Here is an 18,075-nt window from a genome sequence, read left to right as displayed (position 1 = left end):
GTGTCAAGCGTGTGTGGCGACAACCAGGTGAGCAGTACAAAGACAAGTGTGTCTTGCCTACAGTCAAGCATGGTGCCGGCACTGGGGAGCTACAGTTCATTGAGGGAACCATGAATTCCAACATGTACTGTGACATACTGAAGCAGAGCATGATCCTCTCCCGTCGGAGACTGGGCCGCAGGGCAGTATTCCAACATGATAACGACCCCAAACACCTCCAAGATGACCACTGCCTTGCTAAAGAAGCTGAGGGTACCTAAACCCTATTGAGCATCTGTGGGGCATCCTCAAACCGAAGGTGGAGGAGCGCAAGGTCTCTAACATCCACCAGCTCCATGATGTTGTCATGGAGGAGTGGAAGAGGACTCCAGTGGCAACCTGTGAAGCTCTGGTGAACTCCATGCCCAAGAGGGTTAAGGCAGTGCTGGAAAATAATGGTGGCCACACAAAATATTGACACTTTGGGCCCAATTTGGACATTTTCACTTAGGGGTATACTCACTTTTGTGGCCAGCGGTTTAGACATTAATGGCTGTGTGTTGAGTTATTTTGAAGGGAACAGCAAATTTACACTGTTATACAAGCTGTACACTCACTACTTTACATTGTAGCAAAGTGTCATTTCTTCAGTGTTGTCACATGAAAAGATATAATAAAATATTTACAAAAATGTGAGGGGTGTACTTCTGTGAGATACTGTATATGTGTGTGTGTGTGTATATATATATACAAACACACACACACACAGATATAAATCTACTTTTATAATATTTAAATATATGACTTTTTAAATATGTTTACTTGATATTTATATTCAAATTGTATGATACAATTTTTTACACTGTATAATAAATTACTTATGACGTTTCCTCCACTTATAAGTTACTTATACAAATGTAGAATTGTGAGCTAAATGGCCTTTTATTGAAGAAGAAGAAGAAGAAGAAGAAGAAGAAATTCATTATGCTTATGTCTTTGTTGTTACCACCTGCTGCTGTAACACCACATAGTTTTAGTGTAAGAATTAAAAAAAAAAAAAAAACTATAAGCACTGATATTTATGAAAGAATTATACAACACAGCCACATGCAGCCTCATTAAATTAACTGAAATGTTACATATGATTTTTTTTTTTATTTCCCCTGGTATAACAATTATTACTGAATCATCCCTCATTAACTCTGTCTTCTAAAGAATGTCACCTCAAAAAGACTAAAGTTAATAATACAAAAAGTAAAAAAGAGCACAATGAATTTTAAAAAGAATTTAAAGACTAACTTTTAACACTGCTTCATCAGAGCGTTATTCAAACAGCAGCTGTTGTGTTCTGACTTCACTGGTTATTCATCAGCAGACGGTGGGAGAATCTGACACAGACGCAGCTGCTCTACGGCCTCAACTCCTTCATATTGAGAGAAAAAACAAACATTAAAATACAACAAATTTGACAAAACATTTGACTTTATCAAAAAAATAACAGCTTTAAGTCTATTTTGGTATGAATTAGTTGACTGTAAATAACAATTTCCCCAAATTTATATAATAATTCCCCTGAACTAAAATCCAACAAATCGACCAATCAGACTGCGCCACATGGTAGGGGATACCTATCAAAGAACCCATATCTACTCTATTGACCCTCATTTCACCAAAGGACCGCAATCTTTTCGGATACAGTGAGGTCTCCCATCCCAAGCGCAGTATGTGGCTCACACTGGTGGCCCTTCTGACTCTGTGTGCCACAGGGAGAAGTGCTAAAAATGGTTCAGAAAGCAGTGCTGTGGAGGAAAAGCTTGTTATAGCCAGAGGAAAACTTTTGGTGAGTGGTCGACGGCTGTTTTGCTCTAAAAAATCACTTTCACGGTCCAATGATATGGAACAGGAACTACATTAGCATTGAAGCTAATGATGTTAAAATACATTTCATTATTATAATTTTGGGCAATTCAAACACATACACTAGTTTACAAAAGTTTGGGTTTGGTAAGATTTTTAATCTTTAAGTCTTATTTTGATGCTTATTTGATCAAAAATACAGTAAAAACAGTAATATTGTGAAATAGTATTACAATTTAAAAGAAGCTTTCTACTTGAATATATTTTCAAATGTAATTTATTCCTGTGATCAAAGCTGAATTTTCAGCATCATTACTCCAGTCTTCAGTGTCATAGAAATCCTTCAGAAATAATTTTAATATGCTGATTTGCTGCTCATGAAACATTTCTGATTATTATCAATGTTGAAAACAGCTGTGCTGCTTAACACTTTTGAGGAAACCGTGCAACTTTTTTCCCCAGGATTCTTTGATGAATAGAAAGAACAGCATTTATTTGAAATAGAAGTCTTTTCTAACATTATAAATGTCTTTACTGTCACGTTTGATCAATTTACTGCATCCTTACTGAACAGAAGTATTAATTTTCAAAAGAAAAGAATCTTACCGACACTAAACTTTTGAGCAGTAGTGTAGATTGTGTTTAATTAAATATGCTAATCGAATAATTCTCTAGGTAATGCATGATATTTAAATCAATTAAAAGCTATAATGTCAGAAAGACCTCAAAGAACATTTGATGACAAAGAATTGCTTTTTGCCATTTTGCTGTAAATCTCTGTTCAATCTGCCCCCAGGCTCCCAGTGTAGTGGGATGATCCATAAAGAAGATGCCAGAGCTCTACAATTTCCTGATGGAGCGATGGGCATTGTAGTATCCTGACATTATACCTCTCATTTTCTTGTAATTCCTGTTTTCAGTTCAGTATGTGTAGGTGACTATTGTCTTTTTACAGAGAGTCTAAAATTTCTTCCAAGTGGATTTGGTAAGACAGCATTTGACAGGGACAGGAATGTTAATGAAATCTTTACAGGCCCTCTGTGCTGTTTTCTGTGCTGCCATATGTTTAAACACTTAGAGGCCCGAGTCATGCGCTTCATGGCCTCAGAGGTCATTGGCCTGGTGCCGTTAACCTTAACCTGCTGTTTAAAGTCATAACCTGGAGTATGATTCAGGAGAGAATAAAAACCCACGGCTGATCTTCTACAACGATAAGGACGAGGAAGTGAAGGTATAGGACTATGTTATTATTTTACATTCAAGGGTAAGTTTTTGTCATCATTTTGCTCAGCATTGCCATTTTTTCCACTGAACACAGGAGATATTTGATATTTACTGTATGTTACTTGCTGATAATCTTTCACGTCTCTGTACTTTTCAAATGTTATTCACACTCATTCAAACAAGTGTCACAAACAATCCATCACAAGAGAACCAATGTCATGTGGCATGGTGTTTTTTTATTCACGTCTGCATTTGTTGTTTGTATGAAAAATAGCTGCCCGAGAGGCGTTTCAAAGATGGCCGCTGAGTGAAATGACTTGCCTGAAAGGGACTTTGGTATCTTTCACTTCTCCTCTGCTCTGACACCAATTTGTGCCTACCTCAGGTTGTTCCAGTGAAGAAGATGAAGGCAGACGAGATCAGCAGCTTGCTGGATTCTCTGGGTTTCTATAAGAGGTCACAGAAAGGCGAAGAGGTCCCTGATGAGTTCAAACATTTCCCTTTAAGAACGCCTCGGGACGAACTGTGACACCCGCTGGTCAGCGCCGGTACTGCAGCCAGCCGCAAATGACGTCCAGGGTCTCAAAGTTCAGAAACAGAAACAGACTCTGGACCGACACACACAGATGGCTGGAGGCAGTTTGGCGCACCACTGTCCTAATCATAGAGATTTTACAATAAACATCTTTGGCTTGTATGTCATTGTTTTGTTCTTCTTCATAAAAATGTATGAGCCTGCTTGATTTTCACAAAGGAACGTAATTACACAACAAACCCACCGAAGTGTGGCCATTAAAGAAAATACGTGACAAGTCTTTGAAGCTGTCAGAATAAATAAGGCTAATTGTTGCATTTTGCATTTTTTAAACAGTCTCTTTTCAAAATGAGCTGTTAAAGAATAAAACATTCATTATAATTGGATTATTCAAATTGTGGACTGTATAAAACAGCTCTTACAAACATTCACAATAGCAAGTACCTTCCAAAATAAAACCACAACAATTTAATATGAGATACAAAAAAAAAAAAAAAAAACGTTTTTGTGTTTTTATTTAAATTTTCATTTAAGTTTCTGCTGACAATGGTGATCTTTTTTTCATAAAATGTATTCCACTAATACATTTATATCTTGTTTTGAGCATAAACCTCATTAAATTTGTTATAATTATGTTTCAAAACAAGAAATAAAAATTTGTCAAAAGGATATTAAAATATTCTGTGAATATTTTATATTGATCTACAGGTGTTTAGATATTTTTCCCGGAAAACAAGTGAAATACTGCATATGGAAATTATTATATTTTGAATTAATTTTATTTTTCTATTTTGTTGTGCTGTGTGGGCCTAGTAACAATAACTGTATTATGGTTACCATGGTGAGGGTGACATCTTAATCTGCTGTCAGACTCCATCTGTTTCCTCGGATTTAATCTGGTTAGCTCTCGAAAGACTCCAAACCACACAAACCAAAGTGGAGACGCGTGCAGGACTGAGTGGATGAGCGTTTCATGTCGTCTCCACCATGCCTGTGTTTTACACGCCGATCCCACATAACCTGAGAGTGGGTCTGGCTCATGTCAGCGGGTCAGTGTTTATAAATAACAGGACGCGAGACAGTGGAGACTTCAGGGACCCGTATCAGGATAATGAAGGTGAGACGTCTGCTAAAGACAATGCAAATGCAAAGGGCTGTACAGCCTGTCTTTGTCACATTGCACAAGTGGATCTGGATATCAAGAAATATTAAAATAAGATGTTTTAACAGGAACTTTCTGTGCTTAAAAGTTTGTAATAATTAACAGTCTTTAATGTTTTTTGATGAAATCTTTTATGCTAGACTGCAAAAATACAGTAAAAACATTTCTGAAGGATCATGTGACACTGAAGACTGGAGTAATGATGCTGAAAATTCAGCTTTTGCTCACAGTAATAAATTACATTTAAAAATATTTTAAAATAGAAAACAGGTCTTTTAAATTGTAATATCATTTTACAATATTGTTGTTTTTATTGTATTTTTGATCAAATAAATACAGACTTTACAAATACAGAAATTACAAAAGCTTTGGTGTAAAGGGAAAAAAATATATAAATAAACAACATGTTACTTTAAATTAAATAATAATTCTTTACACTGAAAAGACAAACTAAAATCACCTTTTTAACAGGGTGGTGAGGGGCATTTGATGACAAGTCAGTAGTTTTAATATTATGTTAGATAATATATTATGACAAATACATCGAACAATCTCACTACAAAAAATAATTTAATGCATGCTAATGATAAAAAAGTAACAATATTTATAATAGGGTTAGTTCACCCAAAAATTAAATTTCTGTCATTAATTACTCACACTCATGTCGTTCCACATCTGTACGACCTTCGTTCATCTTCGGAACACAAATTAAGATATTTTTGATGAAATCCAAGAGGTTTTTTATCCTCCATAGAAAGCAGCGAAATTACCACATTCAAGGTCCAGAAAAGTAGTAAAAACATCGTTAAAATAATCGAGGTGACTACAGTGGTTCAACCTCAATGTTATGAAGCGACAAGAATACTTTTTGTGCGCAAAATCCAAACAAAAATAATGTTTACGTCAGAATGCCGGCTCAGTATTGGAAGACGCTGATCACATGAGCAGCATGACACATGCGTGTGATGCTGACGCAAGGGCCGACCGATACTGAGTCGTCGTTCTGGCGTAAACATGGAAGTGCTGCAACGAAAATAGTGTAGCAGAACGACAGGGGAGAGACAAATTTGTTGCATAAAGTCGTTGTTTTTGCGCACAAAAAGTATTCTCGTCACTTCATAACATTAAAGTTGAACCACTGTAGTCACATTGACTATTTTATCGATGTTTTTACTACTTTTCCGGACCTTGAATTTGGGAATTTCGTTGCTTTGTTGAGGATTAAAAAAAAAAAAACCCTTAATTAAAAACCTTAATAAATCTTAATTTGTGTTCCGAAGATGAACAAAAGTCTTACGGGTTTGGAACGACATGAGGGTGAGTAATAAATGACAGAAATTTCATTTTTGGGTGAACTAACCCTTGAAACCTGTACATTAAAAAGTTACCCCAGGTGGTAAAGAAAACTATAATGAACAACATAAAAAGCAATTATATTTGACTGAACATCATAACTGACTGAATACCTTGTTAACTGATCTTACACACTTGTTGATCTCCTGCTTCTCGTTTGCTGTCTAGTGTGCGCTGAGGTCTCGTCTCATCTCCCGCTGCAAATGCTGCTGTACTTCAACATGTTCTTCTTCCCCTTCTGGTGGATCTCTGAGGTGATAATGCTGCATTTAAAGGTGGGTTCAATTATATGCTGTAATCATAAAGCTATTGTCCCCCATCAATAATCAAAGGGGTCAAATTATGAGAAAATCTTTTGACATAAAATGTATATTATGAAAACATCTTAATTAATAGTCTAATAAAGAAAAAAAAAATGAATGAAGATGAATGAAAGTTTTACACGACATGGGGGTGAGTAATTAATGACAGAATTTTCATTTTTGGGTGAACTAACCCTTTAACAAATGAGACCGTATATTGTAAAGTGTTACCAAAACACTAAAGTATGTCTACAAACATGCAGAAGGCAGAGGAAAGAAATTATGAAATTATAATTCACATGAAATTGTGTGTTTACTACAACCGAGTTTTGAAATAACTGAAAACACTTTCAAATAGTTTTGGGGACAAAACTATTTAGTAACTTTGCTGTAAGTGATCATTAAAATGAATGCATGAACATCATTTCCATAATAGGCCATTAGTAGCAATGCCAGATAAAAGTGTGTTCAAACATTAATACGCCTCCGTATCCATGGTGATGGTCTGCCTTTGTGAACTGCACACTTAAGTTCAAGTGCTACTGTTATATAGTGTACTTTTAATAGCTCGGCTAAATCACATTCAAGGAGATGCTGCTATAATTATCATTTCTAATGTCAAGACATGAAAGATCTTTAAAACCCCTGCTCACTAACTCATAATAATATTTGGATAATTTGGATTTTTTTAAGGTCAAACTACAGTAGGGTTGTGTGTATATTTTTAAGGTCATATTTAGAATTATGAGGAATATCATTTCTTTCTCTATTTCCATAGTTCTGGTATCTGCCAGCCTATTACCAGTGTCTGCTGGTGACAGGGATGGTCCTGATTAGCATATTTGAGCTGTTGCGGGTGTATCTCGGTTATGTTGGGAATCTCAAAGAGAAGGTAATGCACACAAAATCTTATAAATCATTCATATGAACACTGCTCAAGCTAGATTCCGTATGTGTTAGAGAGGAATAAAATAATCAAAAAGTGAGAAAATCGTGAGATTAAATGCTAATTTTACTCACACTTTGCCACTGATAAGTATTCATATCTGGCAGGAGAACTACAAAAAGTCAAACTTCTTACTTTAGGACTAAGGATAAACTATGTTATAGCCATGAAGCAAAATAAATAAATAACCATGAAAGTAGTGACCACAGCTGATAAAACAGAATAATTAAATGGAAGTAACTAAATAAATAAATAAAATGTTGCCCATGGCTAAATAAATCAAAGTTACAATCTAAAAGAAATGTTAATGGTTATATTAAAATGTTACCTATGTTTCTTTCTTCATTCTTCTCTTTAGGTTCCAGAGTTAGCTGGATTTTGGCTGATCTCCTTCCTCTTCCAGCTGCCTATCCTCCTCTTCTTCATCACTGATCAAGACATCATCATTCTTCCTCTGGAGCGGGCCGTTCACTCTCTCTATCTGGCCTTCCTCCTGGGCGAGCTGTTGGCCTCGTTTCTCACCCTGCGTGTCATGACTCGTAAACTCGCCCAGCAGTTTCACATGAGGCAGTTCGGCCCCATCCAGGGTCTCCATACAGCAGAAGCCCTGCCTATGTTTGGACTGCCTCATGGGGGCAGGAGTGTGCTTCCCGTGAGGGACATACAGCCTCACTGAGAGATGATGTGAAACCTGGTGGTTAAAGGGTTAGTTTACCCAAAAATGAAAATTCTGTCATTAATTACTCATTCCACACCTGTAAGACCTTCGTTCATCTTCAGAACACAAATTAAGATATTTTTGATGAAATCCAAGAGAGGTATATGACTCGCCCATAGACAGCAATATAATCACCACTTTCAAGGTCCAGAAAGGTACTAAAGACATTAATAAAACAGTCGACGTGACTGCAGTGGTTCAACCTTAATTTTATGAAGCGACAAGAATACTTTTTGTGCGCAAAAACAAAAATAACGACTTTATTCAACAATCTCTTCTCTTCCCTCTCATTATCCTTACACAAGCTAATGCAGTAAGCACAGTGAAGGCTTCTGTGTTTATGTCCGAATGCCGGCTCAGTATTGGCGGAGAATGATCATGTGAACAGCACGTGCGTGTGATGCTGATGCAGGAGCCGGCCAATAATGAGTCGGCGTTCTGACGTAGAACCTGGAAGCGCTGAACGTAAAGAACGTATGGGAATGACACAGAAGAGAAGAGATTGTTGAATAAAGTCGTTATTTTTGTTTTGTTTTTGCATACAAAAAGTATTCTCGTCACTTCATAAAATTAAGGTTGAACCACTGCAGTCATGTCGACTGTTTTAACAATGTCTTTAGTACCTTTCTGGACCTTGAAAGTGCTGGTTAAATCGCTGTCTATGGGCGAGTCATATACCTCTTGGATTTCATCAAAAATATCTTAATTTGTGCGCCGAAGACGGGTGTGGAACGACATGAGGGTGAGTAATTAATGACAGAATTTTCATTTTTGTGTGAACTAACCCTTTAAAGATCTGGGCAGATAACCGAATAGTTGGTATGGTCTTCCACCAATGTGACCTTCAGCAATAAGTGCACTTCTTGTAATAAGAGTATGCTATTTGGTAAATCTACAAACCCATGACCAGCAGTAGTAAAAAAGCAGGGGGTAGGGCTAGTTGTCACACAGGACATTGCCACAAACACTTTAGCTCACTAACCATGAGGTTTGGAGTTTAAACAGTTCACAAGTCAAAATGTGCAATTACACAAATGCATGTTTTCTCTAGTTCAAAACTGCTATAAATTGAATCAACAACATAATGAAGTCAGATTTTAACTTGAAGACTGGGATGTGTTCTTAACTAATTTTTCTAAAATTTGAAAATTATTTAATGAAAGGATCCCATTGTGACAATTTACCCCATATATGATGGTAACATGCACCATTATTGGCAACAACAGTGAAAATGTGAAACAGTGAAAAGTTTTCTGTTTGAAAAAAGTGAACTGTTTTCAACATTGATAATAATAAAAAATGTTTCTAGAGCAGCAAATCAGCATATTAGAATGATTTCTGAAGGATCATGTGACACTGAAGACTGGAGCAATGATGCTGAAAATTCAGCTTTGATCACAGGAATAAATTACATTTTAAAATATATTCACATAGAAAACAGCTATTTTACTTTGTAATAATATTATTTCACAATCTAAATTAAATTTTACTGTACTTTTGAGCAAATAAATTAGTGAGACTTCAATCTTACTAACCAACTTTTGAATGATAGTGTATAAATAAAAATATTACATATACTAATATATAAATAAGATATAAAAAAAAATACATAATCAATGCAATTGCAATATATAGCAAATGCAAACAAATGTGATATATCATCTAGACACATGGTGGCGCTCTGAGACTTTCCCTCACCAGTCCACACTGCTGCAGAACACAGAAGAATGACTCATCAGCCTAAACTCCCATGAGGAGGAGACACACATTAGACTTACTCTCACTTCCATTACTGTGACATGAAGCTGGCTGGGTGTTTCAGTGAACACATTTGCAAAAATGAAGTATGATGTGATAACAGTAAAATATATCCAACTATTATTGCAAATTTAGCTAACAAAGTCCGTATAAACTGCATTGTAATTGGGATTACCTTCATAAAGGTATTCATAATATAGATTGTAATACATTATTGTGACTTTGCAAAACTACTTACAATCAGTTATAATACATTTGAATTCATGATTACACCTTTAAAGAGTATAATGCATTGTACCATGGTCAAGCAGAAAACTAAAAGGGTTAGTGTTGAAAATTCATATGAGAAAAAAATTGACACATGAAAACGTGCTTTATAGTTTTTGAAGGTGCAAACATAAAATGCTATACATTACAACTGTGGTGAAAATGTAATAAAGTGTAATATAATGCATTACATATAGACACATATCATATAGGCTTACACTTTATCCAAATGTATTATTCATTAATACAGATCATTAGCCAAATGATGTGTTTGTTAACATTTTCTAACCAGGAACCTAAACCTACCCTTCACAGAAAACTTTCTTAAATTATAATTTAGTATGATTTATAAGCTGTTTCCTCATGGGGACCAACAAAAATGGTCAACAATTACTGGTATTACTATTCTTTTGGAGACATTTGGTCCTCACAACCTCACAGGACCACACACACACACACACACACACACACACACACGTTCCCCTCTCTGGAGATCTAAGGGGCTTTTCATGAGTAGGAAGATAAAAGTAACTTGTGCACCATATTGACTTGTGTCTTACATTTGAGCAGTAATTTGGCAGTTCCTAGAGAGACAGAGAGTCTCTGTCAATGTGTGGAACACTGATACACATCTAATTATTACTATAACAGATGGGAGACCTGTCAGCATATGCTGGAACAACATTATAATGCTAACGAAAACACTGGCGTGATTAGACGTTCGCCTCTGATTTCATTTCTAATGATTTCTGTCAGCACTTCTGTTTATTCACCGTAATGGATGATATTTCAGATTTTTTCTTACAGATCTTTTTTTTCCATAAATATCTCTCTTTCCTGTGTTCAGAGCCACAGACAGTCTGGTTGGCACTTGCTCCAGGTGTTGTTTTTCATTTGCATTAAACAGAGTCTGAATCTGCAACGCAGTCAATTAAGAAGATAGAGTCTTGCATTCGAGCTTACATTGGTTTTTGAGAACTGCTCTCACAGCATAATTGTTTTTTCCTCCATCCTTGTTTACATTTAAAAATGCTGCAGTGCTTCAAACATGTTTTAATATCACAAACCAAATTGTCATATTGGGTTTTATTCTGCAGATGTGCAAGAGTTCTCTTATTGTCTCAAAATAAATAAATGTTTATTTCCTTTTGAGCTCAGTGGTTCAGGTGTGACCACATCAGTGAGTGTCGATAAAAAGCTTTTAATTGTTCTTTATTCATAGTTGGCTGGTTGTTGACTTCTATATCAAAGCATAATATGTAAGGAATAATTGATTACAGGCAGCTGAATTATTAAAAAATAATGCACACCCGAGGTTGTGCATTATTTTTAACAATTTAAAGGCCCATCGTCAGTTTATACGGTATTTAACCGCTTATACGGTTACCACACCTCAAGACACTGTTCAGATGTGGTATTTAAAGACATTTGTCAGGTTTTTGTCCTTAAACGCTCTTGTGTGTAGGACTAATTTCGTATGCATCTCATCCAATGCATCCCATGCATGCTAGTGACGGAGGCTTGAGCCATTGATAGCAGACTAATGCAGTTATTAATGCAGCTATGAGACAGAGAGAGAGAGAGAGAGAAAGATTAAACGTGTGTGAATTACCTTGAGTCTCTGCGTCTCTCAACAGTGTTCGGCAGCAGTTTTTCTACCAATAGCGAAACTGTAAGTTTATCTGCTTCAAGAACAGCTTCAAGAATAGTGGCGTTATTACTAATTATAAAAAAAAATATGAGAAGTTAGGAAAAATAAAGTCAATGCGTTTGCGTTCACTCTCGAAACCTTTTGAGCTCTTTGCGAGTGAACGCAATGTTTTTCGGTGGTAAGCAAAATGTTTTGCGAGTGACCGCAAAGTTTCTCAGGGGAACGCAAAACATTTGTGAGAAAACACAAAAGCAGTGACAAATAATTTTCCCTCAATCTCATATTTTTTTTCTTCACCATTCCCCTTTAGGGGCTCCGTAGTGGGAGAGAGAGTGTGAGAAAGAGAGTATGTGCTTTCCATACATAATAAAACGTAATTTTGTGGCAAAAAAATCACAGAAATAATTTGTCGTTTTTACCCTATTGTTTACCATATTTATTTGCTTAGTCAGTGTTGTTGAGGGTTTTGGTTCTTTTGCGGTTGTAGGCTGTAAGGACCTTTGAAATAACTGAAATCATTTGGTGAAGTGGTTTAAAGCGGTCAAGACCTGCCTACTTTAGCCGTGCGTTTCCATGAAAATAAATGTACACCTTAGAACGTTTGTCAACTAATCAGATTCAAGCATTCAATAGCCCCATAGTATAATTATAAATAAATAACAATTGCACAAAAAATACTAGGCCTGCACGATATTTGAAAAATCTGACATGGCGATATTTTGTTTTTCTGAATGATTGGGGTGATTTTGTAGGGGAGTGAACCTGCAGAGCAAATAATAAACAATTTACAAGCATAGATAAATACAATAGAACAAAGATACAAATGAAATAAACAGTGCTTTATGTTTTTCAGATAAGTGTGTTCAAAAAACATGGATTAAACACACTCGCTATACACCCCAAAGCCCCAAAGTTTTCACAACAAAGCCCGCCCAGTTGCTACTCAAAACTAGCCCAATTACGTTTCAGGGGGAGTCCTCTGGTAAAATTCCAGGGGCTAAATATCATGTTATTTGGGGTCACTTCAACCCGTGGACATGAAAAACAACCCACAGCAACAGTGTTAAAGTAGCCCAATTCCATGGGAAAACCGCAGACTTGGCAACACTGCCCAAAGCAGAGGCATTTTAGCATTGTCAGCGGCACTGAGCGGAGTTTTGCCGTTGTACTGGACATTCACCGTAAAGCATGCGGTGAATAAAAATTCCGGTGTTTTGAGCGGTGTTGAGTGGATTCTGACTAACTTAAACAGTAAACACCTCTGACTGGCCATTGTGTTCAAGATATGTCTGTGACTGGCAACAATGATCAACGCTTTAAAAACACATTGTAAATAGAAACCTTTGACGCTCTTTACAGAGGCTTACACAGATACACAAGGGAGAATTTGAAAGCAGCAGCCTATCAGCGGGTACCAAATATACCCAGTATCGTACTACCGGTACAGGCAGTTTGGCCCAGTCGCTGTTGAATTATATGTGGAATTGTTAATTAGATTCAAAACAATGAACTAATCAAGATACAAACATCTTGAACTGTATGTTAACAAAAACACAAAGAAACCAAGAAATCTCCTTTTGTTTCTCTTTTTCATGTATTTCGTTTTATCTAGTCTTGTCTCAAATCCAATCATTTGTATAATGCTCTTCACAATTCATATTGTTCCAAAGCAGCTTTACAAACAATAGCGGCTCACAAACCCTCTATAAGCAGCAGCCACAGTCAGGGAAAAACTCCCCAAGATGTTGAATGAGATGAGGAAGAAACGCTCTGCTGGAGAAAACCTCCTCTCATACATACTTAAATCCTCATCTCTTCTGTTCTCTAATCTCTACTTGTCTCCTCTCTCTCACAGTAGAGGTCAATATAATCTATATACTGTATATACATGACTCTTAAAGGGATAGTTCACCTATAAAGATGAAAATGCTGTCGTCACTTACTCGTACTCATTGTTCCAAACCTGTATGACTTTCTTTCTTCTGTCAAACACACAAAAAAAGACACTTTGAAAGTCAATGGGATCCAAACGAAATTGACTTTTATCGTGGAAAAAAAGTTTTCCACAGAAGAAAGAAAGTCAAACAGGTTTGGTATAGGTAAACAAACATGACAAAATGATCATTTTTTGGGTGAACTATCACTATAAAATATGTGTCGTTTGAGTATTCTCAAACAGTTTTAGCTCTTCACATTTGTGCCATTTATCAAACCGTGATTTCAGGAATCAAATAATTTAGTCCATTATAAAAAAAGACGAAGCATAGTCCTTACTGTCCCACTAGTGCAGGTTTACTCCAACCAAAGAATAAAATAGCTCTCGGAAGTCTTCATCAGTAAACAACCTTGAGTTAAAAACAACACTGAGAAAACACTACCTTATAATAGGACAGCTTTATGTTTACAAAAGAAATCTTTATTTAAACATCCATAGTTCACTTAAAAATAACCCTCTGTGGCTCCACACTCTCTAAGTCCCAGCATCAATATACTGTAAAATCACAGCAGATGCTCCAAGACTTTCCCTTGTCATATACAGACAAGTATGAGAAAACAGACTAAGGATATGAGTGTACAGAATAAATATTTCCAGTGTTATCTGTAAAAGTCCTAAAGCAGAGCATGATGTCAAAACAACATTTGCTGTAAGTTGTCATAAATTAATAAGCACTTTAAAAAGCCTATTAAAGGCTATACAGCAAAATATAAACAGTATTCATGAAACAGCCAGAAAAATTGCAAGTAATAGATTTCATAAATAGAATAAAACATTTAAAGCAAGTGAGTTTGCCAAATAAAAATGTCACAACCAAATGAGACTGTTACGGTAGCTGGTGTATAAAGCACACGAACGAGGAGATAAGGATAAAGTGAGTCTTTACTTGAAAAGACAATGGGAGAATACAGGAACAGACAGGAATACACACCATGTAGACACTAACAACACCCTGAACAGAAACAGGAACTTAAATACACTGATTGATGAACTCAAATGACGAACAGCTGTGATGAAAGTGATTAGTGTCCAAGGTTACAGATAGTGGCGGGAAACTAGAACAAAGGAACACGTGACCGATGAAAACAAACAAACTGAAAGTCCATGTGACTGTGACAGAGACATTCATGAAAAATAATCCTGATTTAGTACAATATGAATTCCATTTTATTTTTCTCAAATTCAGAAAAAATGTCTAGATTTCATTTTAATTATTTAATTAAATTTTAATAACCACAAAGGATGTCTAATCAATTGAATTAATAAAACTTTCAATTTTAACAATAATTTTGCCCTGTGGAATGTGTTTTATTCTTTCAGAAATTCTGTTTTTTGTTTTTTAATTTTTTGGATTCTGTGATTTATGATTTAATAATTTATTATTGTATTAAATTGATACAAAAACAGTGGTAGTCAAATGAATGAATGAATGCATAAAACCTTAACAATTTAATTTATCTTTTAAAATGTAATCACAAAAAAGCAATTGGCAAATGCTTTATAAATTATTTCTAAATGCTTTTTTCATGTATTAATACTGTATGTATATAATATATCTAAACAGTTATTCATAAATATACATCATTATTTATTCAATGTAATAATAATGCATACGTTTAATGATGACATTTTTGAATACTGAATAAATTTGAATATCGAATAAATATTTTATTTATTAATTTTATTTAAGTAACTCTCCTAATTCCCCAAATTAACAATAGCACACTTAAATCATGGTTATGAATTGAATGCACCTTTTCTCATTGTATTCTGATGTAAAATACATAAAATTCATGGCTACACCTTTGTCAACAAAGTCAAAGCAGAGCAAATTCTTCAACAGCATCACCAATCTACATCTAAATTGTTTTCTTAAAGCTTAAAGAAACTCTGATTCATGCAACCGTTACATGATTATCAGTATCAGTATTGTAGAAAATTTCTATTTGAACAACATTCTTATCACACCTAAAATATGACTGATAGAAGAACAACAATGGATGTCCTATACTTGTGTACAGTCATGTTAAAGCTGAAGTGTGCAACTTTTTCAATACTAAAATACTCTCTTCTAGCTTAATGTGTGGAGATGACTACAAAAACAAGTCATTTGTAGGCTGATTTCCTTGAAGATTGTAAACACTGCAGCTCTGTTTGTTTGAGCATCTCGATTAGACCAATAAAGCAACATTTAGCTCTGTTTGGCTGAGCAATGGGAGATGGGGAAAGTGCATAGAAAGCTGTTCAAAACAATCATTAGTTTTGCTGAAATTACTTATGTCAACTGCAAACTGGGATCAAAATCTCTTTACATTTCATTGTGGTCAAATAATCTTGCATTTACGACTGGAAAGTTGCTTCTACCTCAGAAAGCTCATTACCACAAAAAGGCCTTTGAGAGGTAACTCAGTAATACGCACAGTCAGTATAAAGACAGTTTTTATACTATAAATATATGTTCTGTGCAGAAGTCTGGTATTAATAGTATAGAGAAGTGGCTTCGCTTCCTGTGAGTCCTTTTGTATTGTGCAGCAGTCGCTTCTGAAGCGTTTGAGGCTGGTAGATACACCGCCTATAGTTTCTGCATCAGCCTGCAGGGAAATGATAAAGAGGAAAATCTCCTTTGCATTTCTTAAGAAGATCCATCTCAACTTGGCAAAAATGTCCCTACTATTTAGAGATGAATCTCTTACATTTAACCTAAAGATTAACATTTACAGCCGCAGAACAAAAGTCATCATCTCCATCCTTTAGCATTCCTGGGAGTGCATGGGGCGGGATGCAATGGCTGATGTTGAATGAGAAACTCGATAGGGAATTCCCTTGATTCTATTTAGCCGCTCTTCAGGGAATGCTGAACATTTTCCCCATCCACAGCTGCATGACATGTGTAAAATAAAAGCAATAATGAGAAAGTGATGGATGCTATTGGGTGGATGGTTTCATTACATGTTGACACTTCCCAGATGGAATGTCCTTTGAGAACTGCATTCGAACTGTTATGCGTATGATTGATAGGTTTTATTAACAGATGTGGAAATATCATTTCTGAATCTGTTTCTAGAGCGGCACATATCATAAGAAGAGCGGACCAGATAATACTGTAATATTGTACCATTTTCATTATTATTTCATAAGGAAGGTATTGTGCATTTTTAACATTAACATAAAGTGTTATCATGTAAAGTCTGTCTTAGAGTGTGTTCGAATACTGCCATATGACTCTATACTATTTTTTATGTACACAACATGCAAATTTTCTGTATGCATAGCCAGATGACACTACATTTGAAAAATATGCAAACAAATTTTATAAAACAGAGCCCTGAAATTTGTATCAATGTTTCATTTCTTACAATTTACAAATAAACAGAAATAAAAGGAAACAAAATGTATTTGTCATTATTTGATCAGACTGACAAAAAAGACACTTTTACACAAATTAGATGCAAAAAAACAGTTTATAAAACATATGGAATAAGAAATAAGACTCACCCTCAAGCCATCCTAGGTGTATATGACTTTCGTCTTTAAATAATATCCTGGCTCTTCCCAGCTTTGTAATGGCATTGAATAGAGCCTGAATTTTTGAAGTTCAAAAAAGCGCATCCAGCCATCATAAAAGTAATCCATACAGCTCCAGGGGGTTAATAAAGTCCTTCTGAAGTGAAGTGATGGGTTTTTGTAAGAAAAATAACCTTATTTGAAACTTTATAAACTATAATCACTGGCTTCAGGCAACGGCCATATGCGCGTTAACAGAAGGTTGACCTCTGACCCAACACATGACGTAGGATGTCCTCTTCTCTTATATTGAAATCCTCCAACATTTCTCTTTAAAACTTCTCATTTTAGACTTCTAATTTGTGACCGATGTTTTGCTTTGCTCTATCCTCTGTGCTCCCACTTTCATCAGTTCTCACCTAAGCTTATGCTACGCCTATGTCATACGTCCTACATCATACATCAGGTCAGAGGTCACCTATCCGTCGAAACTTGACTCACGTACGTCCGTTGCCGGAAGCTAGTGATTATAGTTTATAAAGTTTTAAATATTTGGGATTTTTCTTACAAAAACCCATCGCTTCACTTTAGAGGGCATTTTTTAACCCACTGGAGTTATATGGATTACTTTTATGATGGATGGATGCACTTTTTGGAGCTTTAAAAATTTGGGCACTATTTAATGCCATTACAAAGCTGGGAAGAGGATATTATTTAATATAACTCCGATTGTGTTCGGCTGAAAGAAGAAAGTTATATATTAGGTTGGCTTGAAGGTGAGTAAATTATGGGATAATTTACATTTTTGGGTGAACTATCCCTT

At 35.6% G+C, this 18,075-nt stretch overlaps 2 protein-coding genes across 2 annotated transcripts; both read left to right on the top strand.

Annotated features, from left to right (window-relative positions):
* The first annotated feature begins 1,604 nt into the window (after positions 1–1,604).
* Positions 1,605–3,757, top strand: selenoe (selenoprotein e). The gene is made up of 4 exons (XM_051893968.1): positions 1,605–1,819; positions 2,633–2,709; positions 2,989–3,067; positions 3,446–3,757. The coding sequence occupies exons 1-4, from the start codon at positions 1,703–1,705 to the stop codon at positions 3,587–3,589; spliced, it is 417 nt and encodes a 138-aa protein (XP_051749928.1). The 5' UTR covers positions 1,605–1,702; the 3' UTR covers positions 3,590–3,757.
* Positions 3,758–4,558: 801 nt separating this feature from the next.
* zgc:112294 (transmembrane protein 17A) lies at positions 4,559–8,067 on the top strand. Its single transcript, XM_051894906.1, has 4 exons — positions 4,559–4,712; positions 6,279–6,385; positions 7,191–7,304; positions 7,717–8,067. Exons 1-4 carry the CDS (start codon positions 4,583–4,585, stop codon positions 8,032–8,034), a joined length of 669 nt encoding a protein of 222 aa, XP_051750866.1. The 5' UTR covers positions 4,559–4,582; the 3' UTR covers positions 8,035–8,067.
* The last annotated feature ends 10,008 nt before the right edge of the window (positions 8,068–18,075 follow it).

This window comes from Ctenopharyngodon idella, chromosome 5, assembly GCF_019924925.1.
Source record: "Ctenopharyngodon idella isolate HZGC_01 chromosome 5, HZGC01, whole genome shotgun sequence".
Lineage (NCBI taxonomy): Eukaryota > Metazoa > Chordata > Actinopteri > Cypriniformes > Xenocyprididae > Ctenopharyngodon > Ctenopharyngodon idella.
The sequence above is the reverse complement of the archived record's forward strand: the minus strand, read 5'-3'. Positions and strand labels throughout refer to the sequence as shown.